The sequence below is a fragment of the Cyclopterus lumpus genome, chromosome 11 (genome assembly GCF_009769545.1).
Source record: "Cyclopterus lumpus isolate fCycLum1 chromosome 11, fCycLum1.pri, whole genome shotgun sequence".
Lineage (NCBI taxonomy): Eukaryota > Metazoa > Chordata > Actinopteri > Perciformes > Cyclopteridae > Cyclopterus > Cyclopterus lumpus.
This window is the reverse complement of record NC_046976.1, coordinates 8,544,779-8,570,804: the sequence shown is the minus strand read 5'-3', so window position 1 is coordinate 8,570,804 and position 26,026 is coordinate 8,544,779. Positions and strand designations below refer to the sequence as shown.

The 26,026-nt window shown below is 39.8% G+C and overlaps 1 protein-coding gene across 1 annotated transcript in view; it reads right to left on the bottom strand.

The window, feature by feature from the left end:
* Positions 1-26,026, bottom strand: part of csmd3b (CUB and Sushi multiple domains 3b) — a 303,941-nt gene that overhangs the window by 115,803 nt on the left and 162,112 nt on the right. Inside the window, 1 exon segment of the mRNA XM_034544984.1 lies at positions 15,044-15,156. Within this exon segment, the coding sequence (XP_034400875.1) occupies positions 15,044-15,156 (113 nt within the window).

Below are 26,026 nucleotides of genomic sequence, written 5' to 3'. Positions count from 1 at the left end.
GAAAAAAAACTGTTTACAAACTCTCACACAACTCGTGCAATATCATCTAAATCTAATTCATCCACACTGTTCACGGGGAAGAGTTTTAAATTATTTTACATGCTGTGCGTGATTTACGAGTGGGCATTCTCCGGTCTTCATTTAAGTCGTCAATGCTGCCTCATGACAATCAACATGTATCACAGATGCTGCAGACCATCATTGGATAAAAATACCTCACGTATGTTAATTTAATAATTGTCAGCAACAGCAGGTTTTCATCTAACCACAGGCGGTGTAACTTTGTGGTTCTATTCGTCTGGCTTCTTGGAGGTTAGAATGTCCCGCTGGGTGGGAAATCATGTCTGTTTATTGCTGTGAATAAAAACTCACATTGTGTGCTTTAAAGGTGCATTGCGTCCAGATCACGAGGACATGGTGATTTAATTGAACTCCTAATAGACTTTGGTTTCAAAACACATAAGCCTGAGGCCTTGATGTATTTGTAAAGCCAATGTTCACATTTGTATTGATGTCACCACCTGACACATTTTTTAAATTGGGAAAGACAATTCTTCATCCATAAATTACACATGTCATGAACCTTAAAATAATTACTGTCAGAAATGTTTCAATAATAAGTTTGCTCCAAGCAACTCATGTATCACAGCAATGTATGGCTGCCTTGAAGCACAGCACGGGCATAAATCAACCAAATGCAAAACACCTAACTAACTTCACAGTAACCCGTACTCCAGGGGTGTTAAACTCATTTTCACCCTGGGTATCATCAGCATTATGGTGGCCCCCAAAGGGCCAGTTCTTTAAATGCCTTTCTTTGCATTTGTATTATTGTGTAAGTGTAAAATTGTCTACATGCATTTATACAAATGTACAAATATATGAAAGCAAATTGCTCTGTCATCATAATACAATTCCATTTAATCTAGGGTTAAGAAACCCACATTACTCTATCAAAGATCAAACTTTAAAAAAATAATAATAATAACAAAGACAAAGATCAAACGCACGTTATTAATTTTGTTGAGAAGGTTATAACTGTGGTACAACAAATAATGGTGAGCTGCTAAGAACATGTGTGACAGATGTGGGCTCGGGCTCACCTGCTCACAAACCTGTAGCGTGCGCTCCTAAGGAAGCTCGTCAGAATTAAGATAGCTTTCACAGCAGCAGCACTTTTTGAGAATATTCCGCTGCGATTGCAGTGTGCCTTTTAATTCTTGGACAATTTTAATGTTTTTCTTGGAGGCGAAATGTAGCGTCCTTGGCTCAGTGTTTGGTGTCAAAACGCCGACGTGAACTGTACTCCTTCATCACCGACACCGTCTCACGGCGCAGAAGACTGTGTGTGTGTCTCCTTCAAGCACAAACATGTATTCGCGTTCCCTTCTTCTTTAAATGGTCTTTCCTCTGCATCAATCTCTCTCTTCTTGGACATTTGGGGATTATGTGTCGATCTTTTTTTAATTTAATGACTTGACATGGAAACGCTGCTTTCTCGCGGTAGGATTCCGTTAATTCGCCGGTCACAAAATCGACATGCATTGTGGGAGATGTAGTCTATCATCACTGTACACCGTAAAGGAGCATAGACTTTAATTTTAGGACGATCTTATGCAAACTGTCGCGGGCCACATGAAATTACATGGGCCTAAATTTGATGCAGATGCAGTAAAGAATACACATTGTTATCCCTGACACTGGTGTCAGAGCTATTCAAAATGAGGAGAAATACTCTTGATATCTGACAGTATTTCCAACATATTTTAAATATAATATTTATATGTATATTATATATTTATTTATATCTAATTTAAGATTCATACGTCCCCGGCTTATTCTCATGTTTTCAGGAAATTGCACAAACTATTTGGACGAACTACAGACAGCTGTATTTAAAATATATATATAGTTCACATTAAACTATGATAAAAGCAAAGTGAATTTTCTTGAACATTTTCTTTTCAACTGCATTGCAGACATGACTACCATTTTGAATGCATAAAGCTTGTAGTCCCTCTAACACTGGGTGGTATAGTTATATCTTTTGTGCACACAAATGGGGGAGAAACAATACGTGACATAGTTGTAGGGATGTTTTCAGATTGAACTTGTATTTGAGAATGTCCCAAGTGTGAGAAATTAGGAATTCATCAACATACTTTTTATTTTTGACAACAAGGGGAAGCTGGGATCTATATCAAAGTCCTATAATCATGTATGAGATTTACATCCGCCCTTTTAGGCAGCCAAATCTGGTAATCTGGGCCAACATTTTTTAAAAGTCAAATTTTTTTTTGCCTGTGCAAATTCATTCACAGTGTCAAGCCCCTGTTAATATGCATTATATCTTACAAGCAGCAGCTCTATAGCAAACAACAGATGGACGGGCAAATGCATTTAAGTAAACCATAATAATGAAGTAAAATATTGCATATTTAACAAAAATATAGTTAACTAGCAACAAAATAAATAAGAACTGAAATAAATTGTTAGGTGGCGGACACAAAACCTAGTTCACTAAAATACACACTTATAAAGCATTTCCTTGAGTCTGATGTAGGCCTGATACTGTACTTTCAAACCAATATAATTTCATAGAACATACCATATATTCTCTTTCAAAATGTGTTACCAAAAGCTACACCTACTCTGTAACCCACAGAAAGGATCCAGCTCAATGACTCACATATTTGAGTCACACTTGCCCGTTAACCACAATACCATCTGGATTACACATTTTCTTTAAGATTGGTAATGTGGAGCAGGAGGCAGTTTTAAGCAGACAGGCACCACACACTCTGATTGAACCCACCAGCTTTTGGGCTCAATGCCCCTCACTGGTCGCCCGCCATTGGAAAGCAAATATTTCCTGCCATCTATTGTAGAACCATAGATCTAATAGTCTTATTTCCAAAACTGAACAGTCAAATCCACATGGTTAATGGGCAGATATGAGCAACTGTCCTTATTTAGCATCCCAGCAGCACCCAAACAGCATGTGCATATACTGCAAATAGCATGTTTTAATTAAATGCCCCAGAGATGTCCTGGCCTACACATCATAGTCCACAGTCTTATGAAAACATCATTGTTTGGAACAGATCCTCACAAAAATCACACCATAACCTTTTTAATATGCTTTTCACTAGAAATTAGAATAATTATATAATAAATGTCATTCCCCGAACAAGCAATTTGTCAAAAATAATCATAATTAGATACTTTTTCAAAATTGCCCTACAATAATGAAACTATGCTGCGAGATGGGTTGTATTACCAGATCATTCTTATAAGAAGTAAAGATTTTTTATTCAATAGTTTGGCATTTTGGAGCGAGTGAGATGAAAAGGAAGTCCAGTTCCAGCAAATAAAAGAGAGCCAGGCTAGCCGTTTCCTCCTGTTTCCAGTCTTTATGCTAAGCCAAGCTTACCGGCTGTGGCTTCACATTTACAGACATATATGGGAGTGACTTTTCTAAAATGTCAAACCATTAATTTAGGTGATGTGAAATCTACTCTATCATCATTATCCCAATGCTTATGGTTATGGTTAAAAAAAAATTACTTAGGCGTATTAGTTGTTTCTTTTGACATAACCACTGCATTTATAAACAAGTGCATGCATTTAATTTGCGTTGGTATTTTGCTGGCGGTAACATTATTTGTATCAACAATCGTTTGATAAAGTGATTTCTGTTGCTGATGTTCTTTGGCTCATAGATAGATCGCTGATGCTTTGGTGTGGAGGGATTTGGTGTACATGTACATTTGATGTATATTTTGAGATATCGTTTGTGTGTCTTGAATTAAGCTTTGTAGCGCTAGAGCCGGAAATGTGGCAAATGAGTTTTTCACTCATGAGATATTGATATTGATATTTGGTAATTCATTTAGTTGGTGTTTGAGTTGTGTTTGGAGCATGTACAAACGCCCAGGTTCTGCTGTTTAATTTGATGTGCAACATCACTATATTCTTTTGTGATTAGTGCATTGTTTCACACTGTGTTTGCTAAGTCTTCTCCCTAGCCCCGCTTGGGCTTAACACTTCCCTGGTACTGATACTTCCCAAGTCCTACACCAGGAAAATACTGTTGAATTCACGAGGGAAAAACACATTAAAGTCGCACTTCACTTCCGTTCACACCGGTGAATTACACTGAATGCTGCTGAACGGAGCGCTTTTTTCTTGTTTATTCAAACTTTGTTAATATTAAACAAGTGTTTTCTGTCCATATAGCCCCTAATTCGACAAAAGGACTCCATGGTGTGGCCGGAAATACACCAGGCAAGCGTGAAGGATGAGCGGTTCTCGAAATATACGTGAAACACACAGACAGACAGCAATGCCTTGCTTTATACTTAGATGTATAAAGTACTTAATCCTCACTGCTTTGTTATGCGAGTGTAAGTATTTATAGCTGGCTCAAATAAGGCAGAAGATGTTAATAGAAATATGAATGTGTAGGTTACAATGATCAATATACACCTCTGCCTACATTGAGTTAATCACGGTTTTAAAATATGCAATTAGGGAGTGCAATCAGGAGGTGGGAGCAGTTGTCAGTGCTGTAGACATCCTCCACATCTGATGAGCTATCTTGTAAGTACAGATCAGCAGCCAGTCAAACAATATCACCAGATTGTGTGACTGGCTGCATTAATTCAACCAAGTGCGTTCCCTGCCATTTTGACATAGCAACAGCAGCAAAATGGAGTCAACAATGAAAGCCGGTGCTGTTGACATGCAAGCTCCAAAATACCATAAAAGATGATATAGGGTAGTCAATAGATATATGAGCTCATGTGAACCCCCGGAGGCCTACAGTGTCTTTGTACTTGGTTTGACTGATGGTTCGTAAGCTAAAGCTGACAAGGAAAAGGATTTATTTACACGTACACTAAATGGTATTTTCAACATGTGCTAAATGCTCTGTTTTTTATAGGCTGTGTAATTATTCTGAGCATTTCAAGATGTATACACTTGATCACAGGCAGGTTTGAGGCATTATGAGAGTCATATCAAAAGGTACCATGCAATCGACAATATCCAATATGTCAGCCTCCCTCAGGGGTAAACTGTCTCACTGCTGGAGTTGAATAATGGTTCCGTACCAGTGGTTGACTGGTGTTTCTTTTGTATTGACTGACTTATTTTGTTGCCATAGCATTGGCTGACGGATAATGCCGTCAGTTGTTCATTAAGAGCCAATCACCGCCCTGCAGACACAGAAACTAATGAATACGTAATGAAGAGAAATGGGAAAGGGATGTGATTGGAAGGTTCTGCCGCAGGGAAGGAAACAGATTGTTCATACCTGACACACGTGTAGACACAAGACAAACTGGCACATACATTTAGTATACAACAAAAACACACACAGCTGCACACACCCATCAAATATTCAAAGAAGCATTGATAGATTCATCAACTTGAAGGAGACGCACGTACATACACGCCAGCTGTCATGAGAGTGATTTCAGACACTTACAGATAGGTGGGCACGTAATCCTACGATAGACACTCACACAGGCACACTTGGCACCACGATCCAAAAAACACACACATTCACAGCCAGGTGTTGAGGGCTGGGCATTAGAGCAGAGTGCCATGCAGGAGAGAGTGTGGACGGAATATCTATTCAATGTAACATTCAGTATTTGTGAAACCCCATCCACACCGAGGATTGTATTTTCCCGGTATATTGGCAGATAATCAGTAAAGAAAAAAAACATAAAACAGAGCCCCGTAGAATGAGTAAAAAATTGTAAATTACAAAGGAAAGGAAGCTAGTGCACAACTGATATAGAAGAAGTCCTATGTTGATGAATGGTTGCCGGTATGTAAACAGCCTGCAGTGCAGAGTCATTATTGCAGCACACCGTCTGAGAAAGGAACCAGTACAACAAATGACTGCATGATTGACTACAGTAGGTGAAGTCTTTGGTATCAGATCTTCTGATATCTAATTAGAATTGATGTAGAGGTGCATTTACATTTGCATACAAGAGGAATGCTGCTAAAGACTTTTGCATTGTTACTATTTCCTCTTTTGGGGTATTTGTGAAAAAAACAGTCAGAGGTTGGGGTCAGGGTCAAGAGCCCACTGAAATACAGGAAGGAGAAGCTGAGGTGTGGCATTTTCACGATGCTGATGTTGGAGAGAATGGGCATTTCAACTTTTAAATGCCGAAAGAGACTATTCATTTTAGGATGACGACTGAAGGTCAGAAAGAGCCGTCGGTCCAACGGCTCCCTCCATTCTGTCATGATCATGGACAGAGAATGTTGGATGTTGTAGGAATTGTAAAACTCTCTGAGGCAGATTTTTTCATTTGTGATATTGAATTGAATTGAAATACGCAACTCAGATAGCTGCTGATATGACTAACAAGACATGTGCAACTAAAGTCAAATGAAAAGCAAGAAAGAAAATGCTTTAAACCAAATACTAAGTGATTGCATGTGGCCATATCCACATGCAGTGGGCTTCAAGTGAGAAGTGTCTGGATATTTTTCAGCTGTTTTTACCGACATGATGACAGACATGAATTCAAGTGAATTTAACAGTTCTTAATTGTTTTCTTAATCTTGTTTTATTTTGCATTACGTTTTGATGCTTTTAATGGTTTTATGTGAAGCACTTTGAATTGCCTTGTTGTTGAAATGTGCCATACAAATAAACTTGCCTTGCCATACTGTTTGAGCCAACTATATATATAGTTGGCTCAAACCAACCATATCCCCCCCATATATACAATATAAATGGGTTGGGGGGAGGGGGGGAGGGGCATCACCACTTAAAAGCTGAAAAAATAGAACTCACAGTGGTGATAAATTGTGTGGATTAATTAGCTGATTGGAATCTGCCATTTCAAACCTTTGAAGACGGACCTGCTCGCAGACTGTGATACTCCTGAATGTATTCTTGTGAAAATACTAAGTATGCTGTGAGTGCTGGGGGATATACCTAGAGCACCTGGCTCTGCTCAATCATGAGAGATGCAGACATGTCAAACCAATCAATATTTGCAAAGTATCAAATGGTTTTAAGCGTTTTGTGATCACCATACAAATGGGTATAGATATTGTGACGGACGTCATTTTCCTTGAAATGTCCAATCTTTTATCGAACACCAGCACTACACATGGCACACCATTATTCATTTTTCTAACATCATTCAAATAATGCATTGCAAAAAAACAACCACTGGTGTTTGAGGGGGAATATTGTAGCATTGATGCAATCATAAGGATCCTCAGATGACCTTGTATATTTCCCTCTGAATCATATCCTTTCAGTCATATGTAATGTTCCCCCTCCTCCTTGTTTGCTTTGAATCCCGGTCACACCGTATTCTGTTCAGTGTATTCAACAGAATAAGATGATTCTGGAGAGGTTAATGCTGTGCTTTCAGTCATATCGTGTTTTCCGGTACACTGTGACTCTGACTGAGGCATTTCCAGGAACTCTCCATTCTTTGCACCACTTCATCTAATGTTAATATTCATTGATAGGAGCCTGACATTAGTTCTGTGTTCGGACTAAAATATGTACAGTAAATGGAAACACTAGCCTGGATGTCTCACTAACTGGCTGACTGCCAGATGTATTGGCTGACTGACACGCTGACCGACTAGACACTTCACGATTTTACCTCACACTGTTCACCAAGCTACATACAGTAAGTGCAATAGGAGCACAATTCTGATTGACCAGTGGATTGACCGGGTGACTTTGTGAAAGACAGTCACACGGTAGGGATGTAGCCAGTTTCTGATGTGTAATGGTGTGCACTGAGATGTGCTCCAGCTCAAAAACTGCTTCGCTGTCTTAACCAAATGGCTGCAGAAAAGACTCAGGATTTATTGGAGTTGCTTATAATTTTCCACAATTCAACCAATTATATTTTGATGTTTCATTTTCCAACTCATTTGCACCACATCTGAATGCTGAAATGATCGCAAGCTGATTTAATTAGCTGTAACTAACTAGCTAACTAGTGTTAGCTCCATGTAATAAAGCTATGCCCTTGTTCTTGTATTGCAATGGAGAGCTAGTTCATCTTTTTTTTATTATACAGAAAATGTTAAATCAAATTTAATTTGAGGAAATACACAGTTGGTGCATTCATGAGTGTGAACAGGGCTTTTCTATGAGACCCGTAACTATTTGTGGTTTATCGCGTCATTCGCTTTGTTCGCGCTAGACGGGCCGGAGAGGGGGCGTGGCTTATCTCCGTGGAAACAGCTATCATTTCCGCCATCCACCATGGTAGAAATAACCACTTGTTCTGCTTTGTACATATTGTGGAAATCCCACAAACGTCGGAACATCAACTGCCCTCATGTTTGGGTTCATAGCATCACCCGTAGGCTCACACAGCTCGGTGAATTTCACCGACTACATCTGAATGACTGCCGCTTCCAGCGCTACTAGAGCAGCAGCAGCCACTTTGATTCACCAACGGCACGACGTCAGTGATGACGGGCGGAGCATCTCAATGCTGATTGGCTTTCGCAATACAGCGTCGGGCAAATATTTCGCCAAAGTTGAACAATTTCAACACAAGGCACAATTTTCGCGCCGGGCGGAAATGAAAGTTATTCGCATCCATTCGCATCTGCGCATTGACTTTGTATGGAATACTCGCTCTTTTGGTGTGAACGCAGCGGTTATTAGATACTCCCTGTTCGGGGAGGGTTTTATCAAATATTTTAGTAAATTCATGGCAATATCATGGGGATTTCCATCATTTTTATTTTTATCATTATCAACTGTATTTGTGTGCTAATGCTTGTATTTCAGCTGTTACCTGAATAAACTGTAGCTCACTGCATGATTGTGTGAGTCACAGACTGACTGGACGCTCACTGACTCAGTGACTCACTGGCCAGGCGTCCACTGCTCTTCCCCTCGCTTCTTGATATAAATAATTACTTAATGAGAATGTTTTTTTCTTGATAGAAATGATGACCCTGAAAGTGATAAAAGTTGACCTATTTAAATGGAAAATTGACCATGCAATTGTATTTTCATATATTATTCCTGCGGCCATTGAGAACTCAGCAGTTTATTTGGCAACATGAATCACTTGAGCTTTGGGGGAGAGCTCATGTTATTTAACTTTTTTAATTTAACAGGCAAGATGACTGAGAAAACATTCCAATTTCCAGCTGCAGCCTTAGGGTGTAGTTGCTGGGGGCTGAGACCATACTGTAACACACCCAGTCACATCTGGAAGCTGGCTTGATCTCCCACAATCCCTACACATGGAAAAGCAACAGCTGGGTCTCAGTGCTTTGCTGAAGGGAACTTTGAGCATCATTCTGTCTTTAAACATAATACGGTTTTCCAAACTTGTCGACAGATTTAAACCTGCAATCTTTAGTTTCCACACAAGCTGCTGTAACTCAGCCTGCCAAGAGGCTATTATACAGATTTGATCCATATAAATGACATGCATAAAAAGATCTAACTTGTGCAATAACAATCCAATCAGATTTTTTATTTCAGTGTAAAGGCCTTTAGATCTCCAACAATAATTGCAGTAATGAAGCTTTTAGCAAAAATTACAAAGCAGGAAGACAATTATCCATCTAATGTGTCCATCACATTAAGACTCCACCTCAGTTATTATCTCATGACTTTACTGTGAACTGTATTTAAAATATCCTACCTGTTATGTCGCTCTACTGCCATTGCTGTCTTTGTCACTTTGCCTCCCCATCACTAGTGCCCCCTATATGAGTTTGGTGGTATTTTTATATTTGAATTGGTCTAATTGACAAGGTCAATGCGAAAATCAGATACATAATTAAAAAAATAGAGCATTTACATGTTCTTTAGGTGTGGGAACACATCTCATGACTTTATAAATTTTGTAAAACTTTATAAATATATTGTCTGAGGACACAGGACCACACAACTGATAGAATATAATGTTTTCCATATTATATATTCAAACATAGCTGACTTGTTATCAAAAGTCTGACAAATATGTAAACATTCTAAATAGGATGGTTGCACAAAAATAATGATCTCGATTTGAATATGTTTTGACAATTTGTATCAATAAATGCATGAAAACTAAATTTTCAATCTTGATCAAAAACAATTAGATAACACATGGCCAATTTCTTAGAAACCCCCATCTGGTAATTCAGCCAACAGTCCACAGTACAGACCTACAGGGTTTTAATAAACCAGCGTCCCAAGGTGAGACCACAATTCGTACATAGATTGGGTAAAGTCCCCACATAACATGTTGAGTTCAAAGATTTCATCTTGGCCTGCCAAAGTAAGCTTCCACACTGAGGCCCTGGAGTGTGTTCCAAAACACAAATATACTGAATTTTTAAATGCATTTTGGCCCTGGAGTGAAACACATTTTACTATTGCTCAAAGATGTGGCTGAATAATTACTGAGCTTTAATTAAACATGCTAATGGACACATAATGGTTATGGTTGTATTATGTTGTACATGGTCGATTAAGGAAAAGAGAGATAATGTATAACAAATTGACAAAACAATCCAAAATGACAGAAATGTAAGAAGACACTAATACAAAAATCCTTAGATCGTCTCTAATTGACTTAAATTTAATTTAAAATACTATTCAACATATGATCATATACTCAATAAAAAATGTATAGCATTCATATATATTTGATAATTCATCTAAGTATCAACAGGGCTGCCTGAAATCTTGTGACTAAATTGTACATTATGTAAATGCTTTTGCCCTTTAACAAGAACACAATGTCCGAGGAAGATACATTTGATTTGAAATGGTTGATCCATTGATAGACCTAACATCTAGCTTAGGGCATGTTTGAAGACTTCATATATAGGGCATTATTTAAATTAAAATGTTTAGCCATGCAGTGGAGCTGCAGGCTTTGCGTTACTAGATACAGTAATACACAAACAGGCTTTTCCTATGTCCAAGAACACACATCCATCCACACACATTCACTGATAATAGTTAAAGCTACTACACAGAACTTTCATTTTGTGTATATTTTGGCGGTCCCTGTGGACTACAGTGGTATTTCTTTTATTCAGTGATACAATGAAAAAGTTTCACGAGGGAGCAGGTGAGAGGTTTGCGAGCGGAAGGGCAGTGATAGAAGTCGTGCACCAGGGGGCGCTCCTTGTGCTCATAGCATGCTTCTCTCCTTGTGGGCCTCAATTTTGGTCTCACGAGCAGAGACATTCTGTGCAAAGTGATGTGAAAGCGCTCGTTAAAGTCGTTTGTGTGCGCGTCTGTTAAGTTGTTGTTGTAGTTGACCTCTACAAACATCGATCTGTGCTCGTGGATTTTGACATTGATTTGCTTTCATATTTGTCTCTCATTTTGTGCCTTCTTCTCTATTTTGCTGTGTTGGTTACCATCTCCCGTTCTCTTTTCTGGATCTCCTCACTGTTGTTATCACTTCCCCTCACTCTTTTTCTCTGAGGTACCTTTGTAATGTTCTTTTCTTATGTCTGCCTTTTTGCAAACATGGATATAAATAATTAGATTATTATCAATTCAGAACTTCATCATTTGGGCAGCAGCCCGAAGGAGGAGGTTTTTATGGGCAGAATGGCTGACCTGTAACTCACTCACACACACACACACACACACACACACACACACACACACACACACACACACACACACACACACACACACACACAGTCTGTCCAGCTAGCTGGCACCAGCTAGAGCCAATCGTCTCCCTCTGAGGTCTCATAGCAGTGGCTTATGAACTCAACTAACCTGTCTGCCAAAGCAGATTGGTTCATTTAGTCTCTCAGAGACAAATTTGGAATTGTTTGCACTAAACTTAACTAACCCTGCCCAAGGGCTTTACCATTATAATGTATTATAATTCAGTAGACCAGAACAACATATGGCTTGCAGGGAGGAATTACAGTAAAAGTAAAATAAAAAAGTGGATCTGTTTATAATAAAAGTAGAGTTGATGAACATCATCAGACTTCTAATTAAAGAGTACATATGAAGGGGTTACAGCATAAAGGCAGTGGAACATAGCACAATCAAAGCAGACTAGAAAGAAGCAGGATACAATATAAAAAGATAATATCATATTTTACAGTTAATGAGTCCAGAAACAATCTAATGAATGCTTAAAAATATACTGCAGATGTCAATGTGTTTGTTTCCAGTAGTTTTCAGGTGGGTCTACAATATATGAAATTAAAATGAGATCCACCAGCTTGCAATGTCAGTAGTAGCATTGGTAAAATTGCAGTCAGAATATTGATCGATCCTAATTGCTTGCTGACACGGTTGACACATTTCCCGACTTAGAGTGAAGTAATGTTAACAAATACAGGATATAATAAACTAAATATAGGTAATGCATTCATTTTCTTTACTGGCTAGTTTAGTTTGTAATCACACACATTGACATTAGACGATATTTCAGAAAGAATACAAATATTATATATAGTTTATGAGAGATGTCCTATGATATTAATCAAATTAATTAAATGAAATAAAAAATTTCACATCAACAACTAGGTTTCTCATGATCAATGAGTAACTTCATACTCAACCCGCCCCGTTGCTAATGTGTGAGGACCAACAAGGTAATGAAGATGGCTGACAGCTGACAGGAAGCAGCCAATCAATCACAAGCTTGTTAAGAACTCTGCTAATTAATCAGCTAACCTATCACACTGACACCACTCATTAACATGTTGATTAACCTTTAAACTAATTAAGATCAATTCAAACAATTAGAAGCAAATCTCAAGAGGAGTGGTCAGGTTGTCAATCAATCAATCAAAGGGACAGTCTGAGAGAGCCAGAAGGAGACGTAGTTAAGAGGGTGGAGAACAAGAAGAAAGATGAGAGGAGGAGGGAGATGCACATTAAGGGAGGGTTAAGAATAAGGTTTGGGGTGGGGAGGTGTTGGGGAAAAGATGAGGTTTAACAATGATTTTAACTTTCTAAACATTATTAATGGACCTTTTAGAAAGTTAAAATCATTGACCACACAGACATCAATTCCATAGTAGTCTTTCTTTAAAAATCAAGCTCAAGCAACATTTTTAGTGAGGTCTCATCTGGGTTCACATTCCACCAAATAAGCTAGTCATACCCGGAGATTGGGAAATTATGCAGAGTTAATATACAATCATTAACTGAATTAATTGCAGCTTCAATTTCTTAATTGTCCTGATTGGCCACAGTCCTGCAAGTGGCACATATAAACTAAATACTGACCAATAAAGTACACAATATATACTGGGTCATAAAGAAACCTCCTTATGAAATCTAAACATTTCATGACTGTAATCTCAATGTCCTGTAGAAAGGAAAACAGCTGGATTCAATATACTGGTTAGTGGGATTGAATGTTTATCTAATATAAAACAATATTTCAACACTGATTTGGTACGAAGCAATGTCTTACTCAATGCAATGACACTAATGTCCACCTCTATAGCCAATTTTTCAGGTGCAACATGTTCATGTAGGGAAACGATGAGTTGTTTGTCTGAAGAAAGATGATATTAAATTTAAAGAGGCTCAGAAAGGTTTTTCAGGGATGACAAAGATGGATGGTAATAGCCCTAAGAAGATCATCAAATTACCATAATTGCTGTTTTAAAGGACAACAGTGTTAAGCGGTGTGTATGAAAAAGTACACTGGTGTCTGGAAAAAAGAGTGGCAAAAAGTAATTGTGAAGAAAAAAGATCTGACTTAAGGAGAGAAGATGTAGAAATGTAATGTAATAAGGGTGTGTGTGTGTGTGTGTGTGTGTGTGTGTGTGTGTGCGCGGGGTGGGGGTGGGGGGAGGGGGGGGTGTATGAGTATCTCTGAATATGATCCGTGTTTGGTGTTTTTTCAGACATGACATGCAAACACCAACATAACGCGTCCACATTATCTTTCTCATAGATACAGGGCCCAGTTCTGACAGCACATAGCACACATGCTCCCCGAGAGGTGACATTTTGGATGGGTGCACACTTTATTCTTCTTGCCCGAGTCTGCTTGGTATTTTGGTGACTTGCTGTGAACTTGAATGTGCTGTGAAGTGAGAGGCGAGGCACAGCAGAGAGTGTGTCAGTAATAATCAAGTGACAGTGCAATTTCGGCGTCAAGCATGACTATGTTTTACTTGCTTGCGCTGCACGCCTACACAGACCAGGTCAATGACACATGGAGGGAGGCCCACTGTACTGTTTCCACGACTTTAGGTTACGCTAGTTTAACTTGAAAATAATACACACACACATAATAACATGTTCCCGCTATTTTGATGAAAGTGGATCAGAGCAGCTGATGTGTTGGCCATGATTGATGCAGGCCCATAAAACAGAGACTGATCATTTTAATCACAGCCTATTTCCATCAGTGGGGCAGGAGCGCAAGGAATATCAAACACAGCTCCATGCGCAGTGTACGTTCTGATGTTCAATGGACTTTATGCACCATGCATGAGTGATTTACATGGAGTTCAAAAGTGGCGATCTGAGACTAAAACAAAACATGGGAGAGTATGACATATATAAGCACGATCTGTTCCAGCGTGTGCAGTTTCACCACATATTCAGCTCTCGTTATCGCTGTTGGGAGACGCGGACGACGACAAATGAATTTCCTAATGTTTTCCGAGGGGTTGTGTCAAAGGAAACAAATTGTACGCTATGAGCGTTTACCCGATGGACAAAGAAAGAGCACAAGAGAGAGAACTGGACCGAAGGGAGATGCAGAAAGATGGAAACAGTGAGAGAAAGTGTGGTCGAGAAGAAACGGGAAGATTGAAAGTCAACAAGCCAAATTAACTGTCAGTTGAAAAGGCAAAAGAAAAGGCAGCAGAGAGAAACAGAAAAAAAAGAAGATGGCAAAAGGAGCTCAAGCAGAACCTTAAAAAGAATCATCAATAAACGAACAAACCCAAAGAGACACGGACACGTGTTTATCATAAAGGAAATCACTCTGCATATGTGTGTGTACAAATGTGTACATTAAGATGCCTGTTTCTCTGGATGTCATGCCGTTACCCACGTTACCTTGATAGTGTGCGCTGAAACCACGGTAGCGGTGGTTGTCATCAGTCACAAAATGCAGTCGGAGCCAGTTCTTGTTGCTGACGACTGGAGAAGGGACGTTACTGCCTGACAACCTGAGGAAGAAAGAAAGAACGTTGTAAGAAAGGAACACAAACACACACACAAACAAAACCTGAGCCTTTCTCTTTTTCTTCCATCAAATCCAAATATAGGTCCTTGAGCACAGACTTCAAATTATTTTAGCGTGGTCATTTGACTAGTTTGAAAGAAGATTGTGATTGCTGTTAGTTATTATCCAAGGCAACTTTAAATCACTTAGGCCCTGACAATGGCCTACGGGCGTTTTCAAGGCCATTCCCTCCCTTCACAAAAGGTAACTGTAATTCAATGGACAGTGTCAGTTATGAAATAGAGTGCCCTCCTTATCAGTAAACAGAATAAGACACTCATCATTGTAAGCTGTTCATATAACAGACGTGAACACAAAAAGGTCAGTCTTTTCAGCTGAAAACCCGCAGAAAATCACAGTGAAATTTAGGGGAAATCTGAAGGTTTTTTACCTGAAACTATGCAATTTAATTTTTTAACCATTATTATAAATAATGCCCAAAAAACTTAAAATCAAAACATGCAAAAGTTCATTATTTTAATTTTATTTACATATATGACAGCTTTCGTCTGAACATTTAAGTCTGCTGGCAATGTTTTCCATGTAAGATTATATTATGTTGCATAACTCAAATGAGCAGATTCAGAAAAACTTTAAATGTCGGTAGACCCTGAGTTCCCAGCTCCAGACCTCCAGACCCCCAACCCGAACATTTGTCTCCGCTCCAGCCCACCTGAGCCCGCTCTGATCCAACAGTTAGGACTGCTGAGTTGCATCGGGCGTGTTCAAAACATAATGCCATGACTATGCTGACTACTTGTGAGGCCTCTGGTACTCGAGGCCCTGGATTCTGGCCCCGGTGAGCCCATGCATTGAGGCGCCATTGGTTTTCATGGTGACAACAAACGTCAGTGAGGCTGTAAAGTGTGTCGCACTTTGTTACTCTGCCGCAAAGCCGGAAGCCGTGGTACCGACACAGCGACGTTTACATGTTTGACCTTTTACTGCCATGGTGCAAGAGGGACGGCCTCCATGACAGCACGACGTGCACACAAGAAGACGGCGCCGCTGTGTTCCACGTCAGGCCGGCATGAATTAATCCGTGAATAATGGAAGTTAGCCCCACTACCGTGATCACATTTCTCTGCAATGGCAATCGTGAACATCAAAATGTCCATATCCCTGCTATGCTGATTTAAATGTGAATGTCCATTTAACTCTCCTTCTATGGTTTTAAACTTCGATTGGCTCTTTTAAAGATGATACAGACCGTGAACACACACAAATACATCTGTGAGTAATAGAACACCAAAAATTCATTCTCTGTAACAACAAAGCCGTAGTCTGTAAAAGTCAAGCAGTAAAATATGTCACTAACAGACACTAAAAACAGCCTACGGTTGAGTTTACTTCACTCACATTTCTCTCACTTTCTCTGTCTTGCCCGGTATCTTGTGTCTTTGTGTTGTCGCTGCTGTCTAGAATGAAGTGAGAACAAGGCCTCTTGTGTCTGTCATAACGCTGAGTGAATTACAGACGGTGGAAGGACCTCACTGTCCGACACAACCGGTCCGTTTCTGCAGCTCCACTCGGGATTTTACTGCACGCTAAAGGGTGCCTCAAGTGCTCCTAATAAAGTAGGACATTGTTTTTTCTTATTCATAGTTTTAGCCAAGATCGTAGGGTTATGGATTTGACCCGGACACTTTGAGCACACACCCAATTATCATAATGGTTTCTGATAATTTGAAGGAAGTTCGTATTATAATGGATAATTATTTTTTCTAAATATTTTGGCCTCCACTATTAACCTTTATTGTACTTCTTCGACAGTTATAAGCAAATCAACAAGGTTTCAAACGACTTCTGGACTGTCAAACTTAAATATAACACTCTCAGCAATATTAGCTTTCTGGCATTGAAGCAAGCTTATGAGCTAAGGCTTTGATGGTGCACAGCACTCATAGATAGGACCCAATTTGCAATTCTTTCATCAAGTAGGGAAAATGAGATCGCTTAATTGGCTGAGCAGATGAACAAAGCTCTCGTGGTTGGCAAAGTGAGAGTTTTAGGTCATTGTTGGCAGCCTTAAAGGGGGTGACTGCTTTCCAGTAGACACTTAGAGAATAAAACACCGTTGCTCCTGTATAACTTAGCTGAAATACAATGTCTGCTGGCAATAATCGTCTTCTATACATCAGTCCTTTGATGTATGGTGCTTTCATCTTGTAGTGTCAGCCACAGGTGCGATTTCTAGTCCCATTTCATTATAGTTTTTTAAAGCAATATCACCTTGGCTGTTACATTTGAGACACAAGTACGAGTATGAAATGGACTGTCCTCTCATGTTCGCTTGTCTCCTTCTATAAACCCCTGCTGTTAACCTTCGCAGTCCATTAATATCCACACACACGGACACGCAGACGCACACGCACACGCACACACACACAGGCACAGAAAAAAGCCTGCTCACGCACACACACATGGATGGTTTAGTGTATACAGTACTGTCCAACACCTGCACCCTCCAAAAACAGCGCTATGAAGTGGAGCACAAGAATGCTGAGCAGATGTTTTAGAAGGTGTGTCTTTGCGTGTGTTGGTTCGTGAGTGTGTGTGTGTGTGCATGTGTGTGCATGTGTGTGTGTATGTGTGTGTGAGAGAGACAGATTATGCCCTAGATCAGTAGGGTTCTCTGATGTCTGCTATTTGTCACACACACTAACATACATTCACACACACATGCAAAGTAGTTTCACAGGCCCATAGAGACAACAAACTACCTGATTTACATGCAACAGGACACAACATTATCACGACTGATGACCAACATAAATAAAGTAGGCACCTATGTTATGAGATTGTTGTTCATGCTCTCTGGACAAAACCAGCCATGTAATAGAATTGAATATGCTTAATTTGCTGGAGTCGGGTCATTACAATGACAATGACAATGCTTACAAAAAGTAAATTGAATTGAGTTTGTCAGCTGCATGTATAGAAGAAATGCAAACAATAAACGTGAAGGGAGAGAGAGACTTTTCATATCTGTTTCTACTATGGTTTGATTCTGCAAGTATTCGTCTGTTTTTGGGAAATTGTAGGCTTTTATTAAAGTATAGTCGAGAACTAATAATTTGAGATTGTTTTGGTTCATAGATGATGTCTTAACCCCTAAGAAAAGGGAGTGCCTTGTATTTGTCTTTTTCTACCAACAAATAATTCATTGTACGTACTAGAATAGTAGTCACTGCCTTGTGAAAAAAAGAAAATGAATGTATCCAGAACATTTGTTTGTTACTGCTTGCATGAAAACATGAACAGACTGGATAAGAGATTTATTTGATATTTGATATAAAACATCACATTATGGCTACAAGTGAAGTATAGATTCCCATTTAAAGTATGTTGTGTAGCACATGAGAATAAATGCATCTAATATAAATTAATTTCAAAAGTTGCAAGTTTTGTTTTGGTGTGGTAAAACATTAAACACTTGATAATGGACTGTAAAGGAATATGATGCTTAATGACAATAGGCAAATAATTCTGGACACACAGCCTCGGATTCAACCAAGTACTTCAGCAGAGACAGGTTATGTCAAACACAAGTCCTTCAGAGAACGTCTCCTTTTGTCTCTCTTTCTTTACATTATTGATCTTTTCCATGAGTATTTAACAATACTATAATCTGGTCCCCTGTTATAACCTGATGCAGGAGCATTTCATCTCTTGATACTATTATTTAGCTGGAGTTGTTAGGAGGCCGACCTTTCTGTAACCCTCGTCTCTCCTACCCGTCCTCTTTCCCTCTTCCCTTCCTCAGCTCTCGTCTCTGTGTATCTTCATGTGTGGACTCTCTCTCTCGCGCACATTATTCATGTTTACAGTTCTCGATTCACTTCCTGCTATGACATCATTACCCAGAGAGCATCATTAAGGCCATAGTGTTCCAATATTAAAACAGGAATAAAATCATAAATCTATACCGAGAGCCAGTGTGTGACGCTAAACGATTAAACTGGATGCTCAGGAAGCACTTAAACAAATCCAAGCTGCAGGATGAAGGTACAACTCTCTCTTACAGCAAGAGCCGGGAGGTCAAAGAAACATGCTGGGAACTAAAAAGGTCACCCAACTGGGTCCCCACAGCAGCTGGGAACACCTCATGCATAGGTGCCTGGCATGGCACATGAAGGACGATGATGCTGGAAAAGGCAAACATTTCTATGGACAATTAAAGCTTAAAATTATGCTTTTCAGCAGGAAATCCTGATACCTCCAAGCAATATCAATGTCTGAGGTGCTGAGAAGCTAGTTGATTTGCCCCGTGTGGACAATTTTGTAATGCATTATTAAATCATTCATCTATGTTGATGGCTTCTGTCTGTGACTGGTAAGTGCTCTCCCAAGATATCTACTATAAAGGCACTTGAGAGCTGCCCCGAGGTATTATAGATCATCTTCTGATGGGCTCCCATATTATATTTAATACCTTGGTCTGAGAGGGTGTCCTACTATGTGATTTAACAGTGACATAGCTGTAAAATACATTGGGTGGAGCCAGGCTTAGTGCTGAGGGCTACGGATGTTTTCTTAAGATGTCATGAACCATCTACAAAGCATGTGCAATAGATTGTGTGAACTAAATAACATAATCCTCAAGAAACGTACGTATGAAAGAAGTTTAAACAAGGGCTCCTAATTGTCACCTGGGTGTCCTTATGTTGATAATAATGATAATAGCACCATAGCAGAGTACATTTAGCAAAAGAAAAAGACTTGTAAAAAGACTAAATCTGAGAAAAAAAACAACAAAGTGTGAAATGGTCTTGAGTTCCTCTGTTAAAATCAAGTGCCTCTGTTATGAAATGAAGTGAAGAGGTGTTCTTCTCTGGGGAACCAAATGAAATGATATTTCCTTTTTGCACAACACCGTTGTCCTACAGCACAGTAGATCCCAATGCAGCAGTGCCTTATGGGAGAAAACATTTTTTTATATTGAATGATCAAACCCGAATAGGAGTCTGTCGGCAATCAACCACCAACAATCATTGTTCCCGGAGATGTGCAGGGAGGTCACGTTACTCATATTGTTCTGGAAATCATCAACATTACCAAGTAAATACACTGAAAAGGCCTCCAGTGTCCCATGTTCTACAACAGCACAACTACATGAAGCAGAAAAAGAGATGCCGCGATGGAGAGCGAGTGTGACACCGTGTGCGTCTGCAGGAGAAAGAGAATATCAAGAAGAGAGCTGCCACAAGGAGCATGAGAACATAATTGATTAAATTCACAAGACCAAAAGAGCATCTCTCCCTCTCTCCATCTCTGTCTCCCATCCTCCCATCTATCCTCTCTGCCTCTCTTCCTCCATGGAAATGCAAACCAGCTATTCTATCGGCAGGAAGGGAATGAGAGAGAGGGAGGACATAAGGAAGCATGGGCTGACAAAGATCGATGGAGGTATGGTGAGACATGGAGGGAGAGAGCAAGGGAAGCCACGAGGGGGAATAAGGGGGGGGGGGGGGGCGACACACAGGCTGACACAGGTACATTGGTTTTGTTTGTGTACTTGTTAATTATTCATTTTAGCATCTAAGCAGACAGTAATCACAAAAAAACAAAAGCAGCGTTACTAGAAAGCATATTCTAGTGTGGGTATTATATTAATAAAACATCTTTGAATAATTTTCTGCCATGTTGAACACATGACAGGAGACATAACATAATGGAATGGAGACTTTTACACATTTATCAGAGCTTCTATTTGGAAATTGTAGCAGTTCACTATTTACTGTGATTGTGCATTTTTAAAGTAAACAAAACTAGACATTAATCGTCATTAGATCATGCGTTGACAGATAGTTATATCTCAGCTCAATCCCAATAGGTCACTCATGTTGTGATGAGCGCAATCTGCAGAATAGAACCTCTCACACATTTAACAACTTTAAATTGCCTGGAAATCACGGTTGTTCTCTCAATCTCAGAACAAACAATCCGTTTAGACAACAAAGCGTACCAGTTGAGACAAGAGACAAAATGTTTTCAGGAGTGTAGCTTGCAGCGACTTGGCCTCTTCTGATCATGATGCTGTTGCTGTGAGTCCAAACTGCTGCATACAAACATTTTTTTCTATACCTTTCATCACCAAATGCACTTCATCAAGTCTGTGGTGCAAAATGCAATCAGTCATCAAGGTCTAATGTTTCTGTGCGGTACAGCTCCTCCGTTGATGTTCTACCAGCAGACTTTAACCTCATAAGTGACATCTTGCACAGACAAGACAGATGGACATGTGGCACTGGCAACTTGATATCGGACCAGAGACACAAGGTTAAGAGTCTCCACCGGCTGTGTAATGAATGGCTGGCCACAAACATACGGTATCCTTATATCAGTGGTCACAGGGGCTAGAGAGCGACACTCGCCAACACTAACTTTTGTGTCTGCATGTGTATGGCTATTCATAAGACAGTAGGGGTATGCTACTTAATCAGGCAATCTGTCTTAATAGCCTCTTCTAATTAAGACAAGTGGGAACTGCCACACACACACACACACAGGGAGAGAACAATGCTGATTCACACACACACACACACACACACACACACACACACTCTGCAGGAGTGTTGATCTGAATGTAGTCTACGAGGAGCCATCATCAATCAATATACAGAGACAGAGAAGTCCTCTCTGTGTGTGTGTCTGTTTGATACATTGTGTGTATGTATTTGTGCGTGTTGTTAATATGTGTGTGTGTGTGTGTGTGTGTGTCTGTGCTTGCGTGAGCACGCCTGCTGTGTCACTCTCCATCAATCTCAAGTAGGCAGAGAGTAATCAGTGTTCACAACAGGACCCTGCTCTGTCTCTCCCTCCCCTTCCTTTATCTCATTTAAATTTCTCTCCTCCTCCTTGCTCGCCTCCTCATAGAGCAGCAAGGTGTTTTTTTTAACTGGCTTGTTCACATGGACAGCGGAGGGCTGAAATAAAAAAGAAAGCGGTGGGCTGTGGACCATATTGGGGATCGAATCACGTTGACAGTGATAATCTAGGAACTGTGCAACGTATTAACCTTTGAAACAATTAAAATGATAAAACCACTTGTTACTTGTTACCCATGAAACACCTTTTGGTTGAACTGGAACGCCGTTGGCTAGCCAGGCCTCGTCACACAAAACCAGGGACTAAACTCACTAAACTCTTGTATCTCAACTGGTGCAAATCCTTACAACCAGCTTCCAATATCTTGTTGAAATGAAACCAGAAGAGTGTGGTGCCCAAAGGCAGCATGTTAGTGCTCCTGGTTTTGGAATGAGAAGATGCATGCGGGTGTAACATTTAGATGTCTGTGCATGTTTGGCCATGGACTCCAAAGTACATCTGAATAAACTAACAGAAAAAACTAGTGAGCTGAGTGATGTAAAATAGGCTCTATAAAACATAAACTAAATAATATACTGTACCTTCCAAGCAGAAACAGCTGAGTGGTGTATATTCCCCGTGTAGAACATGTTATACCATCTGCTGGGTAATGTATGTGTGTGATGGCAGAACAAGCAGCTTATAAATGTAGCTTCTAAATACTGTCATTATCAATTACATACCAGGCTTGTTACACCACAGACTGACAAACCAGACTCAATATCATATTTGGGACAGGGATGTTGTATTTGTAATTTGGGCTTTACAAAATAAACTGAATTGAATTGTATTGAATATTTGGAAATGTTAACATGATGATTTCTAGCTACTTGTCTATCTGTCTGAGTAGATTGAATGCAAAGCCTGCATCACAAAAACTCCTATAGCTCTCTGAATAAAATGTGATTTTGTGACTGAATATGTTTTTTTTTAATTAGAGGTGTGTTTTAATCATATACTATAGTATATGTTTTTGTTCTACTTATAGATTCATATTCAGCCCTTTACTCAAGGTGTATTAAAATACACCCTCTTCTTTTAGGAATTGTGTTCCATTGACAAAAAAAGGAACAACTGGGTATTAAAGCCAGTGAATAAATCGGGCGAGGAACCATATATGGTCATTTCCGCACGCTGTACTAACGCCGTCCTTGCCACGCCTCAGTGAGTTCAAGAATCATATGGACATCACCCACCCAATCAGCACAGATCACCCGACGTCACTGCACCCGCCTTTGTGGCATTTGACCAATCAGCAGAGACCAGGTGTGTTTGATTTTCTCCTTTTTCCAGATCCCGGAAAAGACGATTTTGCAGCTCGACTCTATCTACAATGTCGGCCCAAACAACTAAACTAAGCATGGCAAGTTGATGAGACTCATGTTATGCTTGAATAGTTGTGCTAAGTGATTAAATCTGTGTTGTTTGTGGAGGACTTAGTGAAATTAGTGAAATTACGGCATGAAAAATGTGGGCACCATATTTGAGCATACGACCGGTTCCCGTAGAAACTAGAATAGATATGGAATGTCCATTTATGGACATAAGACCTATGCAGTAACAAGCCATACTTAGTGTATTTTCTTTAAAAATAAGGCAATACAGCTTAGGACTTTATGTTTTAATGTTGTCAAAGTGTAGTATAACAGTATACAGTGATTCAGAGAGAATGTTAACCCATTTCTAGAAATATTCAAGCTATAAATTGTGAATATGAGTGATTTAACAGTTGTTTTATTTCATGTGTTTAATTTTTTAGGAAGTATCTGCTCGCGCTTTTTATGGCAAGAGGAGTCAGACTGTAATGTTGTCTTTGACTGTCATGCCAGCCCACCCTGCCATCAGTGATGATGAAGAAGAAAGTGACGATGACGATGTAGCAGACGCTGACTTTGTCCTGACCGCCCACGACCAGGACATTCCAGGCCCAAGCGACATGAGCCCCTCTGCCAAGAGGAAGCCCAGGCAGCCTGCAGTGGAGGTGCTCCAAATGGGCACCCCCGTGAAGTCCAAGAGGTGGTACATGAGACTGTTTGCCTACTCTTGGTGACCAAGGCCCGTGTCTGAAGGATTTCAGAATCAAGGTCTCTGGCCAGCAGCCAGAGGCCAGCCACATCTAGCTCCAGATGGAGCTCATTGGCCTCTATTGACAGCCTGACTAGCATTGCTGATATCCCTAAGCTTGTCTGGGGACCCCGCAGCCACACCCCAAATGATGCTGAGTGGTTCAATCTGTCCCTCTTCCATGCCCCTGTCTATGCCAACACCAGACCTGCAAGTACTGCAGCAGGAAACATAAAAAGATCAAATGTGGTTTGCAGTGTCTGCAAGGTCCACCTCTGCATAAACACTACAGTGAATACTTGGCCTAATGTTGTAGCCTTATGTTGTTGATGTGTATGTTGACTGTTCCAGTACCAGCACGTGTTTTAATATTTTAATCTTCTAAAAGTGATGTTATAATGTTCCTTTCACCTTGTATGCGTATTTCTTGTATTTTTTAATATATACACTTCTTGGATTTTCTTTACCACAAACAGGCAAAGAACCAAATATGGTAACTTTGTTGATGATGATTTTCTACCTAAAAACTGTTTTTTTTTTTTTATGTCACAACAGTAAAACAGTATTGTTATGTCCTCTAATAGTGTTGACATTTTGAATTTCAAAGTATGTCAATGAGTGCCCTATAAAGGAATAGTTACAAACTATTACTTCTCTCTATTATTTCCCCTTCTCTCTTCTCCTTTTACGCTTTTTCTTCTCTCTTTTCTCTTCCCTTCCTCAGACTCTCCAGGGTTTACTCTCCATCACTCTGTCTTTTCACTCCATTCTTTTAAAGCCATGGCAACGCTGGGCGGCTCCCTGCCTCTTCTCAAACCTTTTTTGTGTGTGTGTGTGTGTGTGTGTGTGTGTGTGTGTGTGTGTGTGTGTATCTGTAGCCTGCGGGACGGCACCGCAATCAGAGCAGAGACAGAAAATTGGAGAGAAAGTGGAAGAGACGGGGGACGGAGACAAGGAGAAGGAGCTGGCATTATTATTATCACATTACATTGTATTATAATTTTAGCACCCCAGCCACCAGTTACTGACTATTCAATACACTTCCAGGCACATATACCCAGATAAGTACATACACAGAAACACAGTCAACCAAATAAATACATAAATTAGTGCAGACACAAAAACACACACACACACAGACTGGGTTTAGAACAGGGAATGACAAGGACGACATATTTATGATTGCAGAGTTAATTTGCGGTGGCCTGGCCCAACTACATGTCATGCTCCAGTGGTGCTCAAACATGGCCTGTTCCCCCGGGTTAGGCTTAGCACCACCTGGAAAGGTTATTTGCTGTGGGAACAGTAAATATCAAATGTCCCTGCCCAGCAACAGTGACCTGTATAGAAACACTGCTGCTGCAGTGATGACATGTGCTCACTGTAATCAATGTCTGACAATATCGTCTAAATGAAAATAATATTTTACCGGCCTTGAAGCCAACAGAGTTTCTGTCTGCTTTCAATAAAAAAGTGAGCTGTGATTCAAAATAATTGAATACAAATGTGTTCCTGCTAGGGCACTGGAGACAGACAAAGAAAAACAGCAAACTCGGCAGAGTCCATTCAGTGCAAATATCGGTCTTAGTGACCCTAACCAAAACATTAAAATTGAGGAAGTAGACATCAAAAGAACATCATCATTGTCATTTTATTTTACCCTGTTTTGGAATCTCTGTAAGGGCAATGATTTGAATGAAAGTACAAAATAATAATACAAAGATCAAATACAAATACGATATTTGAGACTTTGTCATGCTGCTCAGTATTTTTTTTTGTAAAGTGCAAAAGTTGAAGATGCCTCAAAGCCGAAACTGGAGGTGACCTATTTTTTTTTTCTTAAGTGAATGTGTATAATATGACTCTGTGTGCATAAATAC